The following is a 24,227-nucleotide window of genomic DNA, read 5'->3' on the forward strand; positions in this document are numbered from 1 at the left end:
GTCTTATGTCAATAATCCAAGTAGTTCTCATTATTCATTTTAAAATTCTTTAACTGGAAATTTTCAAATGTATAGTTTCTTTAGCTTCTGTGCGTAAAAATTACTTTTTGTCAGACAATTACATGAATTCATGTTTCACAGACAGACAAATATGGTAGTGTTCTTGAGTAAGATGCGAATAAACTTTAAATAATTATGTTTTTAAGCGTGCGTCATTGATTTTTCAAAGTGTTCCTTAAATAGAATCTTAAGTATTCTATTTAAGAAACTCTTGGCTCGCTCATTATATGCTTATGTCCTTTTTATTGAAAAATTAATCTGATGTTATAGAGTCATTTGGCTTTTTTTGATAGCAGAAGACGCGAAAAATGAACAATGCCCTCACTGGGACTCGAACACGCAGCTCTCGAATACGCATCGAGTGTGCTACTGTTACACCACAAAGGCATGCTGGAATGGAAAAATTCCGTATAACGTTCGTTTTATTTAATTTTATTTTAAAAGTTTGTCAAACTTTTAAAATAAAACTACATTTTGTTGTCTACATTTTGTTTAAAAGTTTCGTATTTTCAACTTTGACATACAAAAGACCATATATATATATATCTTTTTTAACGAATAGCTCATGTGTTCTTCATTTTTAAGTCTGCGATAGAATGGTTATCTCAAAGAGGAATTTCCGCTAAGACTTGTATGTATAATTAAATTAATATGAATATTATCAATAAAGTGATGAAATTTCCGGAATATGACCACTGTTTAAAGCAGTAATTTTGAAGTTAATGCAAATAGCGGAAAAGAAATTTCTTTGAAAGGTGTAAATTGCGCAATGTGCAACTCAAAATTGGAATCCTTTCGCTTAGATTTTGATAATTACTTTAGAAAACATTAATTAAACATTAATTGGCAACTAATATTCTAGATTCCTGATTTAATTTTATAGCATTCTAAGTATTTAATTTAGTTTCTGTCATGGAGTTTAATTTTATTGTACTTCACATAATTTTTTCTACTTCACCGACTTGAGCATAAGGAATAAGCTTATCATGAATTATCAACATTTTAATGTATATTTTAACTCAAGAAAATGTAGCTGTGTATTTAGCATTTAAATGAATGATGCGTAAATCCTACATGAATGTACAAAATGCGTTATTTATGTGTGGATTTGCTTCTTTTTCAGGAATTTAAGCAGTCAGCATTTTTAATGAATGTTTTAACTCGAGAAAATACAACTGTGTGTTTAAATAAATGGTACGTGCTACAGCGATGTTTCAAATGCGTTATTTAGCTGTAGCTTACTCTTTTTCTATAAGCTTTTATTTAGATCTTTCATATTGTTTACCGGCTATGGTCAAAAGTTTGTCTTCGATTTAAAATTCGTGAGTTTAAATAAAATTTATTATCGCTGCCTGATTTAAATGCGGCCTCTTATGGTAAAAATGTTCCCCACCTCTGGACTATAGCATGATTGGATATGCATGCAAATTCCAGCTTAAATTTCTTAGACAATAAAATATGTGTAAATTTGCTTTTCGAGAGATAGAAATAAAGCATCAGTAAATATTTAAAACAAGGGGAAAAGTTAAACTAAAATTTATTTTCGAAATAAAAATATGTAAGGAGGAAAAATAAAAATTTACGTTTATTGCGAACAATGCAAAGTAAGTAAAGTTTAAAAAGTAAAAAGAAAAAAATAAATGTTACTTTTGTAAAATAAATAGTGATACAAAATAATAAAAATGTGAAAAGGAAAATTAAAATGAAAAGTATAACTTTTGTAAAATAATTTTAAAAAAATTCTAAATAAAAAGTGAGAAGAAAAAAAAAACTTTTGTAAAAATTAAAACGTGGAAAGAAAAATAACGTAAAGATAAAATTAATGTTTGCATAAAACAAAAAGTATGGAGTGAAAAATAATAAATTTAGTACAGTAAAAGATAAGAAGGAAAAGAAATGTGTTTCATACTCTGTGCAATGTATCTCAGTTACTTATAATATATGATGTTCATGACGAATTAAATAATATATATGTTCGAACAGTGGCGTAGCTGGGGAGGGGACATCTGAACCCGGGTGCAGCATCCAGGAGGCGCCAAATTGTTGTTACGAAATTTGAAATGTTTTCCTATTCATGGCAAAAAGGAGGGGGCGCGAAATCTTCAGTATTTTAAAAATCCTAGCTAGGTTCAGTATTCGAAGACATATATGAATATGATAATTAGCTAAAGTGATGCTTTTGAAAGTGTAGTCTTTTTTTTTATAAAAGCGCATTCATTTGCCGTCGCGTATGCACAAAGGTCTAAAGCGCTTGGGAACGTTGAAACAGGCTTGCGCATGCGCGCAGTGCAGGATTTACGTATAAGCTACACAAGCTATGCTTAGAGCCCCCACTTTCTCGGGGGCCCCCAAAAAATTTTAAATATAGTTTAAATATAGTCTGTTATACTTAACAGACTCACGAGTAAGTCTGTTATACTTAACAGACTTATAAAGGGCGCCATATTTCAAATGGCTTATCTTAATTCAAGTCTAAATCTGGCCCTCCATGCGCGGTATACCAGGCTAGTGACTTCATAGTTGTGTCCGCATGGATCTTATAAGAAATATAAGGTCCTTCTCTTATAAAGGTGCATGTGTGTCTGCTGTTAGACCATGGCGAAATTCCCGAAGGTGAAAGTCACGATTAGACAAGGTCAAAACGCAAGCCTGAAAAATTGTATGCCTGGCATTGGGGGTAAATTTCATGGAAAAGTTTATTAAAATAAAGAATGGAATCAATTAAAAATGAATAAATATTAAATAATGAGACGCTCAATTAAAAATAATTACAAATTAAAAAAAATAGTGACGTTCAATAATTAAAGGAAAATTAATTTCATCCCAAACACATGATTCAAGAGGCTGTTGCCACAAAAGCAAAATATTAACGTTCCCCTCCAACCCCCCCCAAAAAAAAACATTGTGTATGATGACACTCAGACACACGTCATTTCCTGGTGTCACGTGATTCAAGATGGCGGTGACCACGTTCCTTTTGTAACATCACTGTCGCCTACCCGAAGGCATTTGGTTACTACCTATATCACAAATAATAAAAGCGTAGGTGCCTAAGTGATGAAATCTGGTAATCGGGTCACACTGTCAAACGTATAAGCCATTATTTTTACAAACTTATCAGGGGCACTGAGATTATGCGTCACTTAAAAACAAAAAAGAAATTTACATTCATTCTGTATGATATATTTATTAGCAATATGTTGTTCTATTTCATCAAAGCACACACACGTTTAGTTACACGTATATCTGTGCTTTGGGGAAAACCTAAAAGAACTCAGAAAGTATCAAAGAGAAGCGGTTTTTTTTTTTTTTTTCCCCAAAAATTCAAAAGCTGACAATGAAATAGATATTTTATATTGTGGACACCTCATGTATAAAATATTTAACAAGTATTAGGGATAATTTAGAATTTAAAGGAAAATAAACTCTGCTTTGAGTTTCTGTATTTCGAAGACTGACGGAAATGTCTTTCTTATAATAGTTGTTTGGATTTCGAAATTGACAGAACGAATTTTTTGAAAATGAATTGGCATGGATTGAAAAGGCAGTCTTTATATATTTGTCATTTGGTGAAAGTACTATTTTTTGTTGAAAAAAAAGATGGCATGTATTGGAAATGGGAGCAGCTGGTATATGAGCATGTGGTGTAGCATTGAAATAATATGTATATTGGGAATCTTGATTTAAATGCATGTTACAAATTCTTTTGAAGAGGCTTTGCCCTTTTCCCGTCTACCTATCATAGGTAACCAACATTTGTTGTCTTCATTTATGAATTCTGCTATTTCGAATGCCATCAGTATTACTCGAGCTTAGTTGCTTATTTAAATTCCTTTATTATCTAAAATATAAATGCATGTTAGAAGTCTTCTGACAACGTTTTTTTCAGTTTCATTTGTACCTGCCATAGATAATCCACATTTGTTTCTTCATTTTACTAATTCTGTCTTTTCTAAGGCACTTAATAGTATTCGAGCGTAGTTGTTTCTTCAAACTCCTTTATTATTTAAAAGAATGTTTTTTATGTTTTACAAATAGTTTTTAAAATGTCAATTACTAAAAAAATTCCTTTAAACATATTTTGCATTCCTTTATTCGAGTTCTTATTTGTGTTAGTACTGGAGTCTCAGATCTACGTGGATTTTAGTCTTAATGAAACAATTAATTGACGAGGATTTAAAAAAATTAAGAAATATTAATATATGTGCAATAAGTGTAATGTAATAAAAATATGCAATATATTAGATCATTTTAATATATTTCGAATCTGTCTGTGAAGTGAGTTAATGGAAGACTAATTAACTTCATTGTTGATAAAGTTACAAAAAGAGAATAATAACGACAGAGAGGATTATTATTGAAAGGTATAGCCATAAAACAGTTTTCTTCCCCAACTTGCATGGTTATTTGTAATCATATATTATTAATCCTAACATATTTGAGAATGCTGATTGCTCAAGGATATTTTTTGATAAAGACTTACAGATAATTTAATGTGTTTTAAAGATATAAATACAAATCATGCTTGTTATATCGTTCCATTACAGCGACTGATTAAGAAATTCCCTGCTAATTAGAATACGTCCATTTCCCTAAAGAATGAGATTAAATGACTATATCAAGGGTTCTCAACTGGTGGTATGCGTACCATTGGTGGTACGCAAGGAAAAATATGTGGTACGCAAAGAAGCAAAGTATTTTTAACTATTAAATTCAAAAATTAAAACCCTAACGTCCTGATTGAGTTTTGTCTCTAACACTCGTAAATTGATGCGATCTGAGCTTTGTTCAAGAGTGGTGGTACTCATGGTTTTCAATTTTTGTTTAGCTGGTACGCGTTAGTCAAATGGTTAAGAATCGCTGGACTGTATGAGAGACTAAATCTATTTCCTTCTAGCGCCACTTAGAATTCTTTTTTCATATTACGCAAGGGATGGTTATAAATGTCAACTGTGTAATTTTATTTCTTCGGGAGAAAAGTGTTGTATGTATTTAACCGTAAAAATAACTTTTTTAAAGTTTAAAAATAATTCATATCCACCTTTAAAAGAATTAGATTTAATGAGATATTGATATTAAAACATTAAACTTAAAATAATACGTATATTCTAACTCAGCGGTGTGTCTAAGAATTATTGTTAGATGAATCTGTAGAGCTTTCGTATATGAAGTATCAGATAGAAAATTGTCATGGTCTGTTGTTGTTTGATTCGCAGAGAAAACCCATTCAGGAATTCGAAAATTTGGAAAATAATCGTTACGAAATGTATTTGTAAGGATTATTTTAATATTATTATGTGTTTTAAAAATTACTTTAGACCCCAGCGTCATCAGATACCTGGAGTATTTCGTTTGCTTGGTGGATTAAGCTACTAAATGCCATGTTATGCCTATCAGATAAACAAAAAGAACGCTCATCATTCTTTCAGCTTGTGACATTTTTTTTAACAGATTTGAGTTTTTACAATACAATTTATAAGCTAGCTGCCATGTTAGACCAGTTATTTAGGATAAAGCAAGCGAAGTTTATTTATTTAAGGAAAACCTGACTTGAGTTCACACCCAGGCGAACAATCTAGCTGCAAGATTGTTTTTCGTGGTTTTTCCTATGTGTAACGTGTATAGCAGCCGCCTTTCCTCAAAACGTTTTCCACGAAATCCAATCCCTTCTCTTAGGCAAATAAACCCCGTTTATTATGCTGTACTCATTAATTTATTGATTATTTCAAAATTTCCAAATTTTTCGAGTGATATTTTAAAATTTAAAAGAAAAAGTTTATAAATTTGGATTTTTTTTTTTTTTTTTTTTTTTTTTTTTTGGCGGCTTGTAGAAAGAGAGATTTGGTGTTATTTTTGTCTTCCTCTCCCCTCCTTGTGGTGACAAACATCTAACTGGAGTAGGTTATCTTTTTTTGTGCTTGAAAGATATGAAGTATCAGATAGAAAATTGTCATGGTCTGTTGTTGTTTGATTCGCAGAGAAAACCCATTCAGGAATTCGAAAATTTGGAAAATAATCGTTACGAAATGTATTTGTAAGGATTATTTTAATATTATTATGTGTTTTAAAAATTACTTTAGACCCCAGCGTCATCAGATACCTGGAGTATTTCGTTTGCTTGGTGGATTAAGCTACTAAATGCCATGTTATGCCTATCAGATAAACAAAAAGAACGCTCATCATTCTTTCAGCTTGTGACATTTTTTTTAACAGATTTGAGTTTTTACAATACAATTTATAAGCTAGCTGCCATGTTAGACCAGTTATTTAGGATAAAGCAAGCGAAGTTTATTTATTTAAGGAAAACCTGACTTGAGTTCACACCCAGGCGAACAATCTAGCTGCAAGATTGTTTTTCGTGGTTTTTCCTATGTGTAACGTGTATAGCAGCCGCCTTTCCTCAAAACGTTTTCCACGAAATCCAATCCCTTCTCTTAGGCAAATAAACCCCGTTTATTATGCTGTACTCATTAATTTATTGATTATTTCAAAATTTCCAAATTTTTCGAGTGATATTTTAAAATTTAAAAGAAAAAGTTTATAAATTTGGATTTTTTTTTTTTTTTTTTTTTTTTTTTTGCGGCTTGTAGAAAGAGAGATTTGGTGTTATTTTTGTCTTCCTCTCCCCTCCTTGTGGTGACAAACATCTAACTGGAGTAGGTTATCTTTTTTTGTGCTTGAAAGTTTCAGAACTTTTTTACTGCTTTAACATGTTATTTTCACAGATTACGGCTTTATTTATCTCCGAAATATTGTTATTGAAAAGAAAATAATCTTTTTTTTTTGTGAAAATCTGCAGTAATGTAGTAATGTTATTGTTAATTTGTTAACATATCTATGGTATTTTTTACGTGCTGCTTAATTCTAACTCTTATATTCCTTCTTTTTCAGCACCTAGAAGTAGAAACGCAGAAATGTGGGAAAATGCATGTTTATGTACAAGTAAGTAATATTTTTGATATTAAGCTAAATAAATATAAAAATATAAAATAAGCTATAAAATAAGAAGTCCGAATTAATGTAAACATTGTGTATGTTAGAAGTTTATACCATAGTGGGATTTATTAATAAGTGCTATAATTTTAATTTATATATGCGGAGGTTTTAAAATGGGGAAAAGCACTTGAGCTTAAAAGATGATCTTTTCCGAAACCAGAATTTAAACAAATCTCTTTTTTGTCATAAGTTAAAAAAAATTTTAATTTTAATGTAACATGATTTAAGGGGTATCAGAAACCCATATACCGACAATGTTAAATTGGCCATTTTCGACGTACCTTTTCTCAAAATATGCTGTATATGCATGCTTAAAATTTTTTGTGTAATTAAAGTATGCCTATCTGATTATATTGAAATGAGCTTTTGAAACATTTTGAATTTTAGAGTAATTTACAGAATATTTTGTTAGGTATAGTAAAATTAAGCACTTTTCTCGTAATTATATTAAAAATTTTTTCTTAGTTTATCACAAAACGCTCATTTCAGTAAATATTAATAAACCTATCAAATAAGCCATAAAAATTTTAGATGCACTGTGAGCAGTAGTTGAGAAAAGGTACATAGAGTATACAAAAATCACGTTTGGAGAAAAACGCGTTTTTTGTCAAAATCCTCGTTTATCAAAGCATTCGATGACAAATTAAAACTATATTTTTTAACAGTTCAAATTTGGTATTTTTAGAAAGATAAAAGTGTAGAGAATTTGAAAATGCAAAAATTCGAAATCACCATTTTTTGAAGATTTTGTGGTTCTAACACTCCTTAAGAACAAACATGAATGTGTGGAGTTAACTGGATAAAGTCATCATTTTGCGTATTTGTGAAATAATTTGGCTAAATATCTAAAACGAATATCTGGTTCCATATGTACTGCGAAGTTTAATCTCTTTTATTGTGTGCTTTTCTTTCCAGAAAAGGGTGGAAGTAATTCGGCCTTAGTTTAGGGCGGGAAATGCTTGACCCTCTTGTCATTATATCTTTCACCTTTAGTTTCCTATGGGAATACTTTAAAGAATTATGGTTATCCATGTTCCTCTATGCTGTGAAATCCTGGAAGAAGACTGAGATTTTTATTTTATTTCCCCAAGAATACTTGAACTTTTATCTCAAGAACAGAAATTTCTAAATTATAAAATTCTTAGCATGTGTAGCAGTAATATTTATAGAGCTTATATTGCTATTAAATTAATAATTATGATAATAGTTACGTATATTCCTCTAGCACTGTCTCTTATGTTATGTATTCAACAGAGTAATATCTAATAATGTAAATTAAAATGACTAATAAACAGTTATTGTAGAAAGTACTTTCATATCTCTAGTGAAATTCGAAAGGTTGCCAGAAAATAATGTGATATTTTTTAAATTCCAAAACATTCCCACCTTCCTTTAAAAAGGTAAGGTAGATGCTGGTATTTACTTCTTAAAATTAAGGTTCATGGTGAAAATGTTCATGCAAACTGTTTTATCCTTTTAGTAGTTATGAAAGTAAGTAAGTCCGTTTGTATAAAAAGTTTTGATAGCATTCTTCAAAACGTGCTCTTTTTTAGCCTTATTGAATGTTAATGTAATTAATAATATTTTTAAAAAGCGTTTTGGTCTGCGCATACGTTTTCTTTCAACTGCTAATGAATATTAATGTACACAACCCAATGTATTTTAAGACATTCATCTTCTGTTTGGCAGTTACAAATAAGTCTAGGTTATGTTCATGTTTTATTCCATAAGATAATTTCCCTTCTTCCTAGTTATCGATTCTCGTGGTTTCACGTACAGACCTCACATTTATGAGTTTTCCTATAATGGATTGTTCTAGGGTCTTTCTTTAGTATAAGTATTTATTCTTCTTTCCGATTTAACCTTTTGATTTAGAATAAGGGCAGCAATTTTCCTTACTTTCTACGTGAATAGAATCTTTTATTTTTAGTTCTCAAAATATTGTATTTTGATTTCCACTTAAATTATTTTTTTACTGGTCTGTCTGGAATCACTAAAATCGCAGATCAGATTTTCTATTTAAATAAAATTGCTGTGATTTAACTGGCATTTTTAATAAGATTACGTCTAATTATAAATACTAACAGTGTTTCCATATCTTTTTTAATCTGAGATTATTCACTTTTCTATCTGCTGCATGTAATTGCAGACATCAGTTTAAGTGTAGTATCGGAATACGAAAGCATGTTTACACTCAATAAAATATACTGGCGCGAGCAATGAAAGGAACTATAAAAATTCTCGTAGCTTGGATCCTTTGGTAACGCAGAACGTGAAACTTGCACAAGATTATTTTGTTATGCCGGACATATGTTCAAAATGCAGAATTGCCTATTTTTTGCAAAAATGAATTTAAATAATAACATAGGAAATATGACATAGAGAGGAGAAAAGTTGGTTCTGCAACTTTTTAGAGATATACAGAAAACATTTAAGCGACTTTCGACTTTCCGTGGTTTGTAAGGCCCATACTATGATTTTTCACGAGTTAACTGAAGTAACAAAGTGTATTCACGATAATTAGCGCCTTGCAGCTCATTGAGAGATCTGCGTGGGAGCTGCAGTTGATGTAAGTCGGCATCCTAGTGCGTTCCACTTGTATGAAATCTGTAGAATATGCGGACCACTCTTCTATTAATTCCTTCTCCCTCAAGATAATAGGTGCAGCGCAATGATGACGCCTATTAAGGAAAAATTATTGTCGATTGTACTCTTAACAACCTGATATAAGGATCAAGAGCCTCATTTCTGCATATTTCCAGCCTTCACGTAGCACTATCAAAAAATGCGTAATTCAGTGCAGCCATTCAAAATGATATCCGCCCATACCATGATTTCACTACCTTCATTCATACTGATGCTTTCCAGGGACGTTTTGAAGCTTATTGCCTGTACTTTGCTCCCGCAAAATTAGAACCTGTCTGAAATCACTTTCCATACATCAGTAAAGAGAATTCGGCTCCAGTCCGTTATATTTCAAGTATAATTTCTGCATCACTGCAACCGGTCACATATCTGAGCCTGAGTTAGTGGAACACAAATCGTGAGTTTTCGTACGTACAGCGTTCTTTAATGCAGTCTATTACTCATGATTTACCTGGATAGTCAAGTTTCTGTAGTTCCTGTGAACTCCCTTGCAATCTAAGGCTGATGTCAGTTAATTGTTTCTTCAGGCAGTTGTTACCGTATAACGGCTTGGAGAGTCACTTGTGGCATATTTTCAGATTTAGCCTGATTATCTGTGTACATCACCAGTGTCAGGTTCTTGACATGACTTTTTTGGCTACATTTTTACGACATGACTCTTTTGGCTACATTTATACATGCCTGCGCCAGGTTTCTTTCACCCAATAAGCATACTATTTTTCCGACTATGTAAAGATGTCTAGCGAAAGACACGTAGCGAAATTTTAATCAGTTATTTATGCATTTATTGAAATTAGAATTTGAAATACCACCTTGCATTCCTTTTCTCATGTGCTGGCGGATTGGGCTAAAAAATTTTCATATTGTGTAGCGAAAGCGAATCCTGTTGGACTACGTGATAAAGTTGAACTTGAATTACCTTTCTTCCGACTTCGCTTAATAGAATTAATATAGTTTTATAATTGTTTCTTCTCTGTTTCCCACCAGGCTAAATCACGATGTTCCATTTCAGCTCTTATTACTACAGGCTTTCCGGAAGTGGCAACAAAATACGTGTTACTTCGATTTTTTTCTATTCTTTCGCTGGTGTTAAAGGAAAGAGCATTAAAAATCGAACCATTTCAGCCTATCTTCCACAACACAGAAATGCTTTTTTTCTTTTTCTCAAATTATTAAAAAAAACCAGCTTTAAATTATATTTAACGCTATCCCAGTCAACAAATATTTTAAGCTTTCGCGTTCATTTAAATAATAGAATTCTCAAAGTATTTTACCCCCTGTTTTTCTTTAAATTTTGGCATGGCAGTTTCTCAAGATAACAGTAAATTGCAGTAAAATAGAAAACATTATATTTACTTCACTAGGATCACTGCCAGTAACATCGTGTCTAAAGATTACCATTCAAAGGATGATGCACTCACTTTATCAATTTTCGTTCTCGGGTGTTCCATAATTGTCATACCTTTCTTCTTGGGCGGGTTCTGGATGTATATTTCCTTCTTACTGTAGATTATCGTAATGTGGGCATTGCACATTACGATAACCAGACATTTCTCAAAATCTAATAAAAATAATAAAACCAGACATTTAACGACACCAACACCTTATTAACACACAAACAAAACAAGAACAAATAGTTAACGCAAAAGTAGCACCATGTTTATCATTACGCTGGCATACAGCAGATTACCTTCGTTACTTCGCTACTATCACCATCTTCTAATGTAAATCACGTGAGAGAGAGGCGTTGCAGGCCGTTCGGCTAAAACTGCACATGCGTGGTCATCACGTCGTGATACATAATATTTATTGAACGCCTCTCGTTGTTGTTGCTTTTCCTCCAGTGTCTGACGAGGGCTGTGGAGTCGGTAGGGAAAATTATATATATATATATATATAATTGAAACAGAAATTGTAAAGCTAACAAGTAATGAGACGTAAGACCTATTTGGTCTTAAAATGTTTTTTGCGCATAATGCTGCAAAAATATATGAAATAATAGTAGGTAGAAACGTTGCAGCGATCTTGCTAAAAAGTTACCAGGAGCTGTAGCTCCACGAAATAGTTCAACGCTGTATTACTAAAATATTAACAAAGAAGAAATTTTTTTAAAAAAGTAAATTAATCTGGAAAAAACTGGAAAAAAAACTGCTTACGCGCGGAAAAAAACTGTTAAAAATCAATGTTGGAAGACATGCGAATGCACGAAAAAACTAATCTGACCGTTGTGATATGTGAAAAGTTAATACACATAAAAATAGATTGACGGAAAAAAATATTAAAACATAAAATGCAAAAATTATAATGAAAACATAAATTGCAAAATTGCAAAAATACAATAATTACAAAGCGGAAAATGGTAAATTAACCCACTCGTACCCTCAACCAGGCTTTTCAAGGGAAAAATGATTGAGTGTCGAACTATGCTAAATACCATTACGCGTTTCGCCGAAACAGACCATTGAAGCTCTTATTTGATGAGTAAAATTTTTTATAAAAAACATTGTCCCTAATAAATCTTTTTTGGAGCTTCAATTCTCTGTTCCTTTTTCCCGACGCGTCCGCAGAAAAACTGTTAAAAAAAGCTAAATGCAACTCCGAGCAATGCAAAATTAAAATCAAAATAAAATAAATAGTGGTCTGCTATTAGTCAAAAATACAATAACGTACGGGCTGGTACTGCATAGCTTAAAGAAGAAAAAACTTTTATAAAGATAATGGTACTGTAATCAAATTAATATGCAATTAAACATGCAAGAAAACAAACGCCGTTATACACATGGGTTACAGCTTATTTTTGTAATATACGAGTAAAAAAAGTAATAGATGCTACAGAAAAAAAATTGATGGCATAGCAAATTATTTATATAAATTAGCATTTATTATGAAATGGAAAAAGTGGCATTAGTTATTTCTAAGAAACAGTATAGCTTCCGCAAAATTTTCTTTGTTGGAGGGCCATAGATCCGATTTGATAAACTTCAGAGCTGAGAAAAGACTTTCCACATTAACTTGAGTAGGAGAAGGAGCTCTTACTGTTAGGGCTACTTCTTTTAATTTTTCAGGATAGATTTTTATAAGTTCTAAAATAGATGTCTTGCAATCACAATCATATTTCTCTATTTCTTTAAAGGCCGTATAGAAATCTTGTTTGTATTTTTTCATTTTTATATCTAAAAGCTCTTTTTTTTTTTTTTTTTTTTTTTAAATTTTCATTTGCTTTGCCTTATCCTTTTCAATATTCAAAGATATTTCTCAAAATCTAATTCATCAATGGAAAAGGATGACAGAGGCTCAATTGCAGCTGGATAACAACTGGAGAATTCGAATCATCGAATTCTTCAGTTGTTATGAGAATAATTTAATTCTCATTGAAAGCTCAAAGATGACTTTTTTTGCCTTTTTAATTAGTTCGTCGTCCAAGAAAATTCGGTGTTTCGTATTGCCATATAAATAATCCAGCAAGATCTCATTGTCTAGCAAACTAGTTTCCCTTTTCTTCATTGAAGAAATGATTCCATCTGCAATAAGCCCTCCATTTCAGAAAGAACAAACATCCCATTCTCGCCTCCTGTCAATTCTTCAGATTGCAGCTTTTTTGTGGCTATGTACGGTATAGAAAGAAGAGATTCCATTTCTGCAAGATCATTCCACAGTCTTTCCGTTAGTAAAACATTAGGGTTATCTACATCTTCTAAAAATGTTCTTACTTCTAAAAACCTCTTTATCATCAAATATGTACTTGCTTTATCACATTGGTTGATCAATAATTGCTCCTTTTCCTGCTCGCTTCCTAAGACAAGGACCAATTTTTGGAGTTCTTGCTGCTATTGATGCTTACCTAAATTCACCAGTGAGATTTGTAACTAAATGAATCAGTTTAATCATTAATGGCAAATATCACATCCATCCTCCTCCCTTATATTTATTTATTAATAGGTCAATAAAATAGAAAATAACTATTTATTAATGTATACAGTTCATAAATAAAAATAATAACTCAGCTTGTCATTAATTTTTTTCAATTCATTTTAATTTCATTTCAAATTCAAACTGTCCAACGAAAACTGGAGTCGGAGTCGACTTGTTTTTAGCGACTCCAGCTCCGACTCCTTTTACCCTAAAATCTCCCCGACTCCGATTCCGACTCCATGACTCCGACTCCGACTCCACAGCCCTGTTTCTGATGAAGTCAGGCAAGATCCAAAAGACAGTTGATTCTAAGACAGTCGAACACAATGGAGGGATTGGAGTAAAAATCCACCCCTAGAGAGGCCCAAGCATCTTTATATGTGCTCGGCAGACGCCTGATGTTCTTGGCACTTAGTAGTGCATGTGGCAAAGATTTTCATGCTCTCCTTGAAAGAGAGGCTCAAAATATGACTGCTGGCAAAACGTAAGAGCGCAGTTCGAGAGCACCTGTCACATTAAGTGTTAGAATCTAACTAGGCTTGCTGCCCAGGTACAAGAGATGGGTAGGAGGCACCAACTACTCCACCATGATTTGTGATGTTTAAAGAGAAAATAATTCCAGATAGGTAAGAGCGGAAGAGATCGGAGTTAAAAGGTCACAGCCCTCCTTTGCCAGTTTGTCTGCCATTTCGTTGCCATAAAGATCTACATGGGATGGGATCCATTGAAAATAGATATCATGATGCTGAGAAATTAGGTGTCATTTTTGTAGGACAGAGATACTAGTCTTATCGCCCACGTAAATCCAGTTACTAAGACGTTGGAGTGAGCTTCGGATATCAGATAGGATGCATAGATCTTCAAAATTATTCAATTATTATTGTTGTTGACGCCTCTCGTATATTCATATACTGCAGTTCTAACCTTTTTACTCAATTTATCATTCACCTCTCTGTCCATGGTTTAGTCTGTAGCAGACATTTTGTATTACAGGAATAACAGTCGTTTCCATGATGTAGAATATGTCCAAAGCCCAAAAGTGGGAACATTTTAAGTTGTTTTTATAAACTGCCGTATTCCTCTTATTTCCTTTCCATTCATTCATAGACGACTAATCTCTCATTGATCACAAATATCGCTTCACAAATACTTCAAACTATTTACTGATCGGAAGTGAGCCTTATTTCGATTGCTAAGATTTAACTGTTTAAAATGTATAGCAGAACTGTTTGCAAATAATTTGGGTTGCGAAAGTAAGTCTTTACCAAGAATAGCTTCCAAGTTTTTGCTTTATCAGAGGTTTTCGAGGAAATGAATACTTTTTATTCAATTTGATTTCGGCTTTTATCGGGTATTGGGAAGTAATTTCAATATGCGCTATTTAATATTCTTTGTAAAATTAAGAATGACTAACGGAAACGGAAAGCAGGTCGAAAGTATATTTATCTGATGGTTTTCCTGCTTCCTTTCATATCTGTATTCTTTTAATTTAAAAGAAATACTCTACCAAGGAGCTAAAAAGAGTGAAAAAATTCGTTCTGTAATGGGAAAATATGTTAATTGTGTATTGTTTTATTTATATGTTTAATGATACCAATTTTTTTCTTGTAATGGTGACTGGTATCTTTTATTCGAGTTGTAAAATCAGTTTAATATTTATAACTGCTTGTTAACACGGCAGTTAAAGTTATAGAGGCAGCCGATATTCGTCCTGTATCATCCTTAACATTTCTTTCATCCCGAACTCCGATTCCGATTAATTTGCAGTGAGTTTACTGCTTCCAACGAGCCGCGATCGATAGAGCGCGGCGTCCTTCCGTCCGAGAACTTTGTCTGAAGATGAGACTTCAGCTCCTGAGGCGTGGACCTCCGATTCGGCGACAAGAAAGATAAGCTTCATTTGGTGATTGCTTGATATTTTTTCGCATTCATGCCTCGGATTGCAGATGGCAGAATAACTACTATATAGATTTAGGCTTTAAAAGTAAGAAATCCGTTGTTGATCATAGAATGACGTGGTTCGTTTCCTTTGCCTCTCTCCCATGTGTTCCTTTGTATGTGTGGTCAAGTATCTTTTTGGTGTGGTCAAGAATCAAGTTTATCAAATCAGTTCTTTCTTAACTTACTAGCCCAAAGGAGTGTCAGCCCAGAAGGGCTATTAGTCTCAAAACAGAATTTTGCGTTGAATCACTATAAAAATCTGAATCTCTTTTCAAATCGTTGCCACCAAAATATTTTCGTCCTGTATTTTATATTTAAAGAAATTAAATAATGGAAGAATTTGCATGAATGTATGAAATTTTTTCGCATTGTGAAAAAACAACGGTACATAGAGCCATCAAATTTTGAATAACGTTGTCCTCCACCAGAATATGGACACCTGGAGGTCCGAATTTGGAATTTGTTTTATTGTGTATTTTGTAAAATTTTAACGAATTTTTGATTAACAAACTCAACGATTTCCAAACGAGCAATGGCAACACTATACGGGGAAAAAAAAATATCTCCAGTGCGCAAGACTGTCTATCGGAAATTCTAAATATGAGCTGTTTTAAAATATTTTTAGCCCAAAGGAACATTAGCTTAAATGCTCTCGAAACTTGTATGTGTATATAAATGAAGAAAATGCCCCTTTGGGCGTAATATAAAATCTGAGAGATTTCAGATTCTTTTTATTTTCCTTTTACTGAGGTGATGCAAATGTCGCTATATGATTCTTCGAACATATAGGAATCAAAAATGAACAAATGTGTTGAATCTGTTAGAAGCCATCTTACTACTATATACTGTATGTTATGGATCAAACTTGAATCGTCACATATTATTTACCGCAAACCCTTTCAAGAAGGAAATTATTGAAACTGTCTTTGACTTCTTAATCATTTCTTATTCGTTACGAACTATATGTGTGGTCGAATTCAGAGTTTAAATTTTTTTTTAAATAGTGAGCGCTAGCCATTTTTAAGCTTTACTTTAAACAACTAAGACCAGAAAAGGTGGTCATAGAGGCACCTAATAGGCGACCACCGTTAGCTCCTATGATGGGACAAAATTTACATCCATGCCCTCTCCGGAACTCAAACCCGGACCTTTTGGTATCGCAGTCGGCTTTCCTAACCACTATACCGTTCGAGCGGCAGAGTGTCCATGGGACATCTTTATTTCAAAAAGTAAAAATATTCATTCTTTTTTTTTTTTTTTTTTTTTCCAAGAATGCTGCTTTATATAAAACTAGTTATAGTGTAGACATTAGGTTTTTTTTTTTTTTTTTTTTTTTTTTTTTTTGAAGCAAGAGAGATGAGAAAAATGAGCAACGCCTTCGAAGGGACTCGAATACGCGCCGAGTGTGCTGACCACTACATCACGAAAGCATGCTAAGAGGGCGGGAGAAATACCTTATAATAGACCTTATAACAGTAATGTAATATATACAAGTTATTCCGTAAATTGTTTTAATTACAAAAAAGTATTTAATTGGGGTGGGTCAAATGCAGCAGTGATTTTAAAATAACGTTTTATTAAAAAATGTAAAAATGTATAGTAGTCATTATCTAAATTTTAAGTGCAGTTTGAAATTCAAAGCTTCGAAGTGAAGTTCTGACTTCAATACCACTGTCACCTTCATGTACTATCCACAAAGTTGCTCAAGGTTTTATGCTCTGCTTCACGCAATAAAAATTTTATATATAATTATACGGAATTGGAGTGTTTCAAAGCTAAATTCTGACGCCATGTAAACGGAATTGCGACATATCGCCCCGTCTAAGACTTCTAGTGAATTACTGACTTATAAGGAGGTTTAAAATAAAACCATTATTGGAATTTCACACTTAAGTACACAGATCGTGTATGAGAAGATAAGTCATCGGATTTAAGCTAACATAAAACTTTTGTCATTAAAGTATGAAGATTCACTGGGTGTGAGCTGGGCGTGAATAGTACGGAGGAAGATCAGCAGTGTCCGCTGAAGTTCTCCTCAAAAACTTTGTTCTTATCTCATCCCTCCCCAAAAAGGTCTACTTGAAAAATAAGCCCTTGCATGATTTTTCAGGATGCTCAGTATAAGCCGTACCCTAAATATAAGTCGTAGTTAATATGTAAGGATTATGTTAATTTTATTAACAGTTAAATTTTGAGTTAAACTTCCTTTCCCATCGATTCTCAATTTTAACTTACCACTTCCGGTCAGAAAGTAGTTTTAGAATAACTTCTGAATGCTAATGAGGAAGAGCGGTATTTAACCGCAAAGTTCTACAGTCTTAGTGAGAGAGATACCAGATATTCTGGATGCACGCGTCCGCCTTTTTAGGCTACTCTCTCGTAAGCTATTATTACGCTCAGCCGTACTTTAGGCCCTTAATAGCTTTGCAGTCAATTAGCGTTAAGGAGCCAACTCTGTTAGAATTTTGATAGCTTCGGCTATACCTTTTTAGTTAAGATTAGTTTAGTTTAATTCTTAGTTGCCTAAGTTCAAGCCCAAGTGTCGGCTTTATTGTACAACTCCAATACGGAGTTTTGTTAAGCTTTAGTTGAAATAATAAAGGTTTGTTTCACCCTTCTTACTTGTTGTTTTCTATCTCACGAACTCAAGCGATTATTCGCTTACTAGTTCTTAAGGTTCTTCACTTTTAAGTGTAACTTAGAAATACACAGTGGAGAATCTTACAAAGATCATCAGGGACTTATTGATGAATTATTATTTAGAGTATAGACTCAACATGCGTACGAAATTGATTATGAACATATGTGGCCGTGAATTTGATACCACTAAGGATGGTCACCGAGCTGACTTTCCTTAGGAAAAGTCTTTCATTGTTTAGTCATCCTATTACTAGATAAGATTTGGTACTAGCTATACCCCTCCAACAGACGAATTAGCAGATGAGACCGCATTTATTTCAATTTTGAAAATATTTACAGCTACATTGGGTAATACTGATGTGAAATATTTTCCTTTATACGTCATACATACGTAATTGCATAACGTAAAATTCGATGTAAGTCCATAATTGTAACCATGATACTTTAGTCCTGAAATCGTGATATATCCGTAATATGTCCATGATACGTCAATGGATGTTACGTAAATCCATAACAATCATGATATATAAATCATAATCATAAATACTGCAACATGCTGATGCATCGTAGAGCTCTATCTAAAGATGTGTATTATATTGGCCTACTGGTTTATTAACTGAGGCATACTGTACCGCATAATAATTAATAATTTCGCTTAGTTTCTTTTTACTTTTGCCGCTTTGAATGAGCTTTGACCCAATGTGGCCAATATTGCTGTCTTGAAGACCGAAAATATAATGATTGGCATTTAAACTCCAACTGATTCTAGAATGGTCGGGGTTGCCAACGGTACCACATTGAAAATAGTTTGAATTTCCTAACTCAGGTTTTTTACGATAATTTGCTAATGGCCCGTGGCCAATAAAGAATTGTGTTGTCTACCTGTAATATGTTTTAAGTTTTTAGTTCACTTTCGAGAAAAACTTAAACGTTCGTCTTCCCGTTGTTACTTAATTCCATCTAACTAATGATTCTTGTATCATTTCCTTTCTTTAGTAAAGAAATGGGAAATTGTTCCGGAATTCCCAGTAGTTTTGTATCAATTGCTGCCAATTTAGCAAATTGATTTCCTTGTATTCCTGCCTGCGCTGGAACTCTGCAAAGTATTAGACTACGGATTCTCAGCTATGGGGGAATTCTCCTCTTGGGGGGGGGGATTTCGTAGTTTCATGGTGGGAATGAGATGAACCTTTTATTTACCTGTTAAATATTTAGTTTTATTTTATGAATATAAAAAACTATTTCCCTTCAAGTTTTGGTATTTATCAATATGTTTGTTTAATTTATAAAACATATAAAAAATAACCTAAATTTAAATAAATGTGTGTGTAATTTTCGAGTTTGGGAAAGGAAGGGGGAAATAATCTTCTAGCAGTGATTAAAAGGGGTGCTTGGGGCAAAAAAGGCTGAGAACCACTGAATTTTCTCGGAGCCTTACAGAATTTTCCTAATATTATGAACCTGTTCCTTTTCACTCGTCATCCCTATAATGGCTTCTAAACTAGATTCAAAATCAGTTTAAATGGTAAATCTTTTAGATTTTATTACGTACATAAATAAATGGTGCTCTTAACTGTGATTGAAAGATTGTGTTGCTTTCGTTTGCCATCTTTTCCAAGTGTAATTACTTCTTCGCATTCTAATGAATAGAATGCACTGCCCGTACCTTTTTCAGCTGTCGATACATTCAGATACTATTTCTCGTTGGAGCTGAATATTGCGTTCTAATATCATTTGAGAAATCAGTTGTTGTTGAGTGACCCAGTATTCTTATATTACAGATTTCATATTCCGTATGGGATCAGTTAAGGTCCCATAGGACCATATCCATATGAAACTTTATGATAGCTGTTTTGGTTTCCCCCTCCTCTTTTTTTTCAAAAAAATTATAAATAATAAATATTATAAATATAACATATAATTTCCTAAACTTTTACATATGATTAGCCTATTTACTTGTACTTCTCAATTCCTTATGTAACATTGAAGTTGAATAATCCACCAGGGTTTATTGATTGATTATTAAATCATTAAAGTTTCAGTCTGAATGTGTTTATTTTCAGGGCACATCTGTATAACAAAAAACAATTTGGCAGTCACATAAATTTAGAAATCATTCGAAAAGTATGTTATAATGTTTGTCATCTGTTAGTCTTAAAGACAGTTCTCATAAATGAATACAGCCATAAAAATCTGAAATATGTATATTTTTTATTTTAAATTATTTTATTTTTATAACGCAATTAATGCACAAGAATCAAATTTCTTATCCCTTTTCTGACACATTAAAGAGAATCCTTATTGATTCATTATATCAATTATATTTCAAATGATATTTTTTCATTAATTTGATGTTATAGATAAAGACTTACTTGTTTTGCATTCCAACTGGGACGGAAATATGACATGATCTAAAATTGCGTAACACTTCATTTAATTTTAACCATTTTAAAAATGAAGCTTCAAAACTAAATATATTAGCATCTTTTTCATTTCTAACTTGCCATTCAATTGAGTACATAAGACTTTTTATTTTTTTTAATCTCCTGCGATAAGCTTTCGCATAATATAATAAAAAACATTCTCATTCTACTTATTATTTATAACATATATACAGTATTTGCAAGTCTTTCGGCTTAACTGCAGGTTTCCAGTTTTTCATCTGGTCTACCAGCAGATAACCAAATCTCATGGTTTTTAATTTTTAGCTTTACTAAGGAAGATGTTTCCCAACAACAAATGAAATTAATTAAATCGTTTAAAATCCATTCTGTTACCTTCAGTAATTTTAGGGGTAATTATTCTTATTATTAAATTTTATTTAATCTGAACTGCCTTGATTTACTTACGACATTTATAGAACTTTTTATTAAGATTCAACCAATCAGTTAATATTTGTATTTAATTTTTTGTTTCACATCAATATATGGCACATTACTAGTTTCATATACTATTATTATAATAAGTATGTAGTATATTAATTAAAGTTTTTTCATCGTACTTGAAATAACTGTTAAAGGTTGTACTTGAAATAAATAAAAGGTTTCCTTCCCTACTTAGAATTTCCTCAGTTTAAAAGTATAAGAAAAATACAAAATGAAAATAATCGAAGACTGCTAAATTTAGAACACATAATTAAATATTAACATATTTTAATATCAGAATTATAGTACAAATAGTTCAGTTACCTGAATCATGCATTACAGCATAAGCCAATTCAAAGTTTTGAAAAAGCATTGATATGTAGTGTGAAACTTCCCAGAGACTGTTTTCATGGGGCAACCATCCAGTTTTTCATGTTTCAAGACATACTAATTTAGTTACATGACATACTAATTTAGTTACAACTAAGTTTGCTATAACCAATGAGACGTTATTCAGAATATATATTTAACTTCTGCAATTTAGTGAAATAGAAATGCTGCCGAACATAATTTTTAAAAATAAATCACTAATTACTTTAATATGCTATATTAAATATGATAATTGCATATAATCACATTGGTGGAGACATATGCATAGAACTTCACAATAAAATTTTGGATGCTTTCTTCATAATAATGCCATCTCAAAAAGGATTTGAAACCTAACTGGCCATTGTTAATACAATAATTTAAATGTTTTGATCTTTTCCTATAACAGTATTCTTGTTTTCAAAATAATGACTATCGATAAATTACTTTCAAAGTGTGTCATTCTACTTTGTTATCAGTTTACTGAATGTCATTAAAATGTTTTTAAAGTGTTTATTCCATTTTGTTATTCGATTATTAAAATAACTAACTTAAGAGAGCTATTTCTGATGGTTAGAAAAATTTTGCCATGGTCAAAATGAGCTGGTAAAAGTATGTTTTCTTACTGAAATTATCAAACTGACATATGTGTCCTTCTAGGGAAAATTGTTTGGCATGTGTTATCTTAAAATAAAAAAGATCCAGTTTTGTATTTTGGTAAGTAACATGAGAACCAGATTAAGCAGTACGTTTTAGGGATACTAAAAGCATACAATTAATGGGATAAGTGTACTGCTAAGTAGACTATTTTACTTGCATTTATACCACAGATAACACTTTCAATGTCTTCTGCAAGGGGGTATGAAAATATTTTTGTTCATCTCTGGATAACATAATTCAAACAAATATTAAAACTCTCAGCTATTTGTATATAAATATTATAATAATTTAGAAATGAGACAAATACTAATTTTTTTTAATCTAAATCATTAAAGGTACCAGTAATTCTTTCATATGAGAAGTGGGGAAAATGTTTACTTATTAAAAGATTTTAAATTAAAACAAAATTTTAAAGGTAATTTTAAAGAAAATTAAGAATACAGTTTTTAATAATTCTGCATATTTATTAAGATATAAATTTAATTAATACTGTATGTATAATTAAAATCTTAAGGTTAATTTTATCAGTTAACCTGACAAAATACATTTGAGAAACAGTTCTATTTTCCACAGTTTTTGAGAATGTTTTTAAATCAAAAGCTCTCAAATAGGATTGTTTCATGAGTTAGTACAGATACATTAATTTTACTTCAGAAAATTAACAATATGTCATTCAAAAGATGATACTAGTGAACCAGGTCCACAGAAATTGCAGCAATAAATGAACATCAGCAACACAACTTATCATGTTTAGAGTTAAAATATTTGACAGATCTTTAGATTAGGATTCCAAAGATTTGAACAATGAAAGAGGCTATAAACATTTTGAATTTCAAATTCTTTTTGAGATTCATCGGATTAGAAGATTCAGATGCCCCATCTGTAATTAATCTGTAATTAGCATGTACTGAATGATAATATATTAATTTTAAACTAAAATTGGTTTTTGTGAGATTACAGCAAAGCCCCACCAAGGGCAGTGATGGCAAACCTATGGCACGCAAGCCACAGAGCCTCAACTGCCAGCATGCAACTGAAGTATTATTTTCTGAATCAATAATCACAATAAAATGATACTATGTAATTTATATAAGTGTTTTAGTCTGTTCTTGAACGCTTCACTTACTTACTTATCACATACTGCCACTGGCATAGGGCTTAAGTCTAGATATAAGTTTTTAATATATCGCCATAGAAATGATTTACTACATATTTATTATGTACACTCATGTCCATAAATTAAGGATAATGCAAAATCAGGAAAAGGAAGAATTAGAAGCAAAACAAATTTGACTTTAAAAGCTTATTTATTAAACAAAAGGTAAAGAGCAAAAAAAGATGCTATATGTTTGATATTATTAAAAAAATTAGCGATTATTTCTCCCTGGAGCAAATTACAAAAAAAAAGGCCTATTTACAAAAAACCAATATTACATGGTTGGTATGATTGTTAATACATTTTATGTCTCCCAGACGATGCAATACAGTCCGTACAACGCCTAGGCATGCTGAGTATCAAATTATCGATCTGATCTTGGGGGATATTACACCACTCAAAAAGCAATGCTCTCCGAAGTTCCGGTAGACATGTAGGAGGAGGTTGACGGGCTGCAACTCGTCCGCCAAGGATGTCCCACACGTGCTCTACTGGATTCAAGTCCGGTGAGAATGCTGGCCAGTCCATACGGGTGATATCCTCGGATTGAAGGCATTCGCTTACGATGTTTGCACGGTGAGGACGGGCGTTGTCATCCATAAACACAAATTGTGCGCCCATAGCGCCCCGAAACAAACGTACATGTTGTTCCAGAATGACGTCCCGATAGATTTGGCTTGTCATGGTTCCAATTTGAACATACAGGTCAGTTCTGGAACCCAGAATAATTCCACCCCGAACGAGCACTCCTGCACCACCGTAACGGTGTCGTTCAATGATGTTTTCTTGGTGGTAATGGGTACCTGGAGCTCTCCATATGAAAGTCCGGCAAGAATCAGCCTGCAAGCTAAACCTGGACTCGTCGGAAAACATCACACAAGCCCACTGTTGCGGTGTCCACAATGCTTGCTCTCTACTCCAGGCTAACCGCAGGCGACAGTGAGTTGCAGTAAGTGGAACGCATCTGACAGGTCTACGAGCAT

At 32.4% G+C, this 24,227-nt stretch overlaps 1 protein-coding gene across 2 annotated transcripts in view; it reads left to right on the forward strand.

Moving 5' to 3' along the window:
- The window catches only part of LOC118187136 (uncharacterized protein ZK1073.1), a 224,436-nt gene that overhangs the window by 83,627 nt on the left and 116,582 nt on the right, over positions 1-24,227 (forward strand). For both annotated transcript variants that reach the window (XM_085814518.1, XM_085814519.1), the window contains exon 2: positions 6,952-7,002. In XM_085814518.1, coding sequence (XP_085670644.1) covers positions 6,952-7,002 — 51 coding nt within the window. The remainder of the gene's footprint in view (positions 1-6,951; positions 7,003-24,227) is intronic.

This window comes from Stegodyphus dumicola, chromosome 4 (assembly GCF_044657685.1).
Source record: "Stegodyphus dumicola isolate Sdum_Otavi_A_Nest chromosome 4, ASM4465768v1".
Classification (NCBI taxonomy): Eukaryota; Metazoa; Arthropoda; class Arachnida; order Araneae; family Eresidae; genus Stegodyphus; species Stegodyphus dumicola.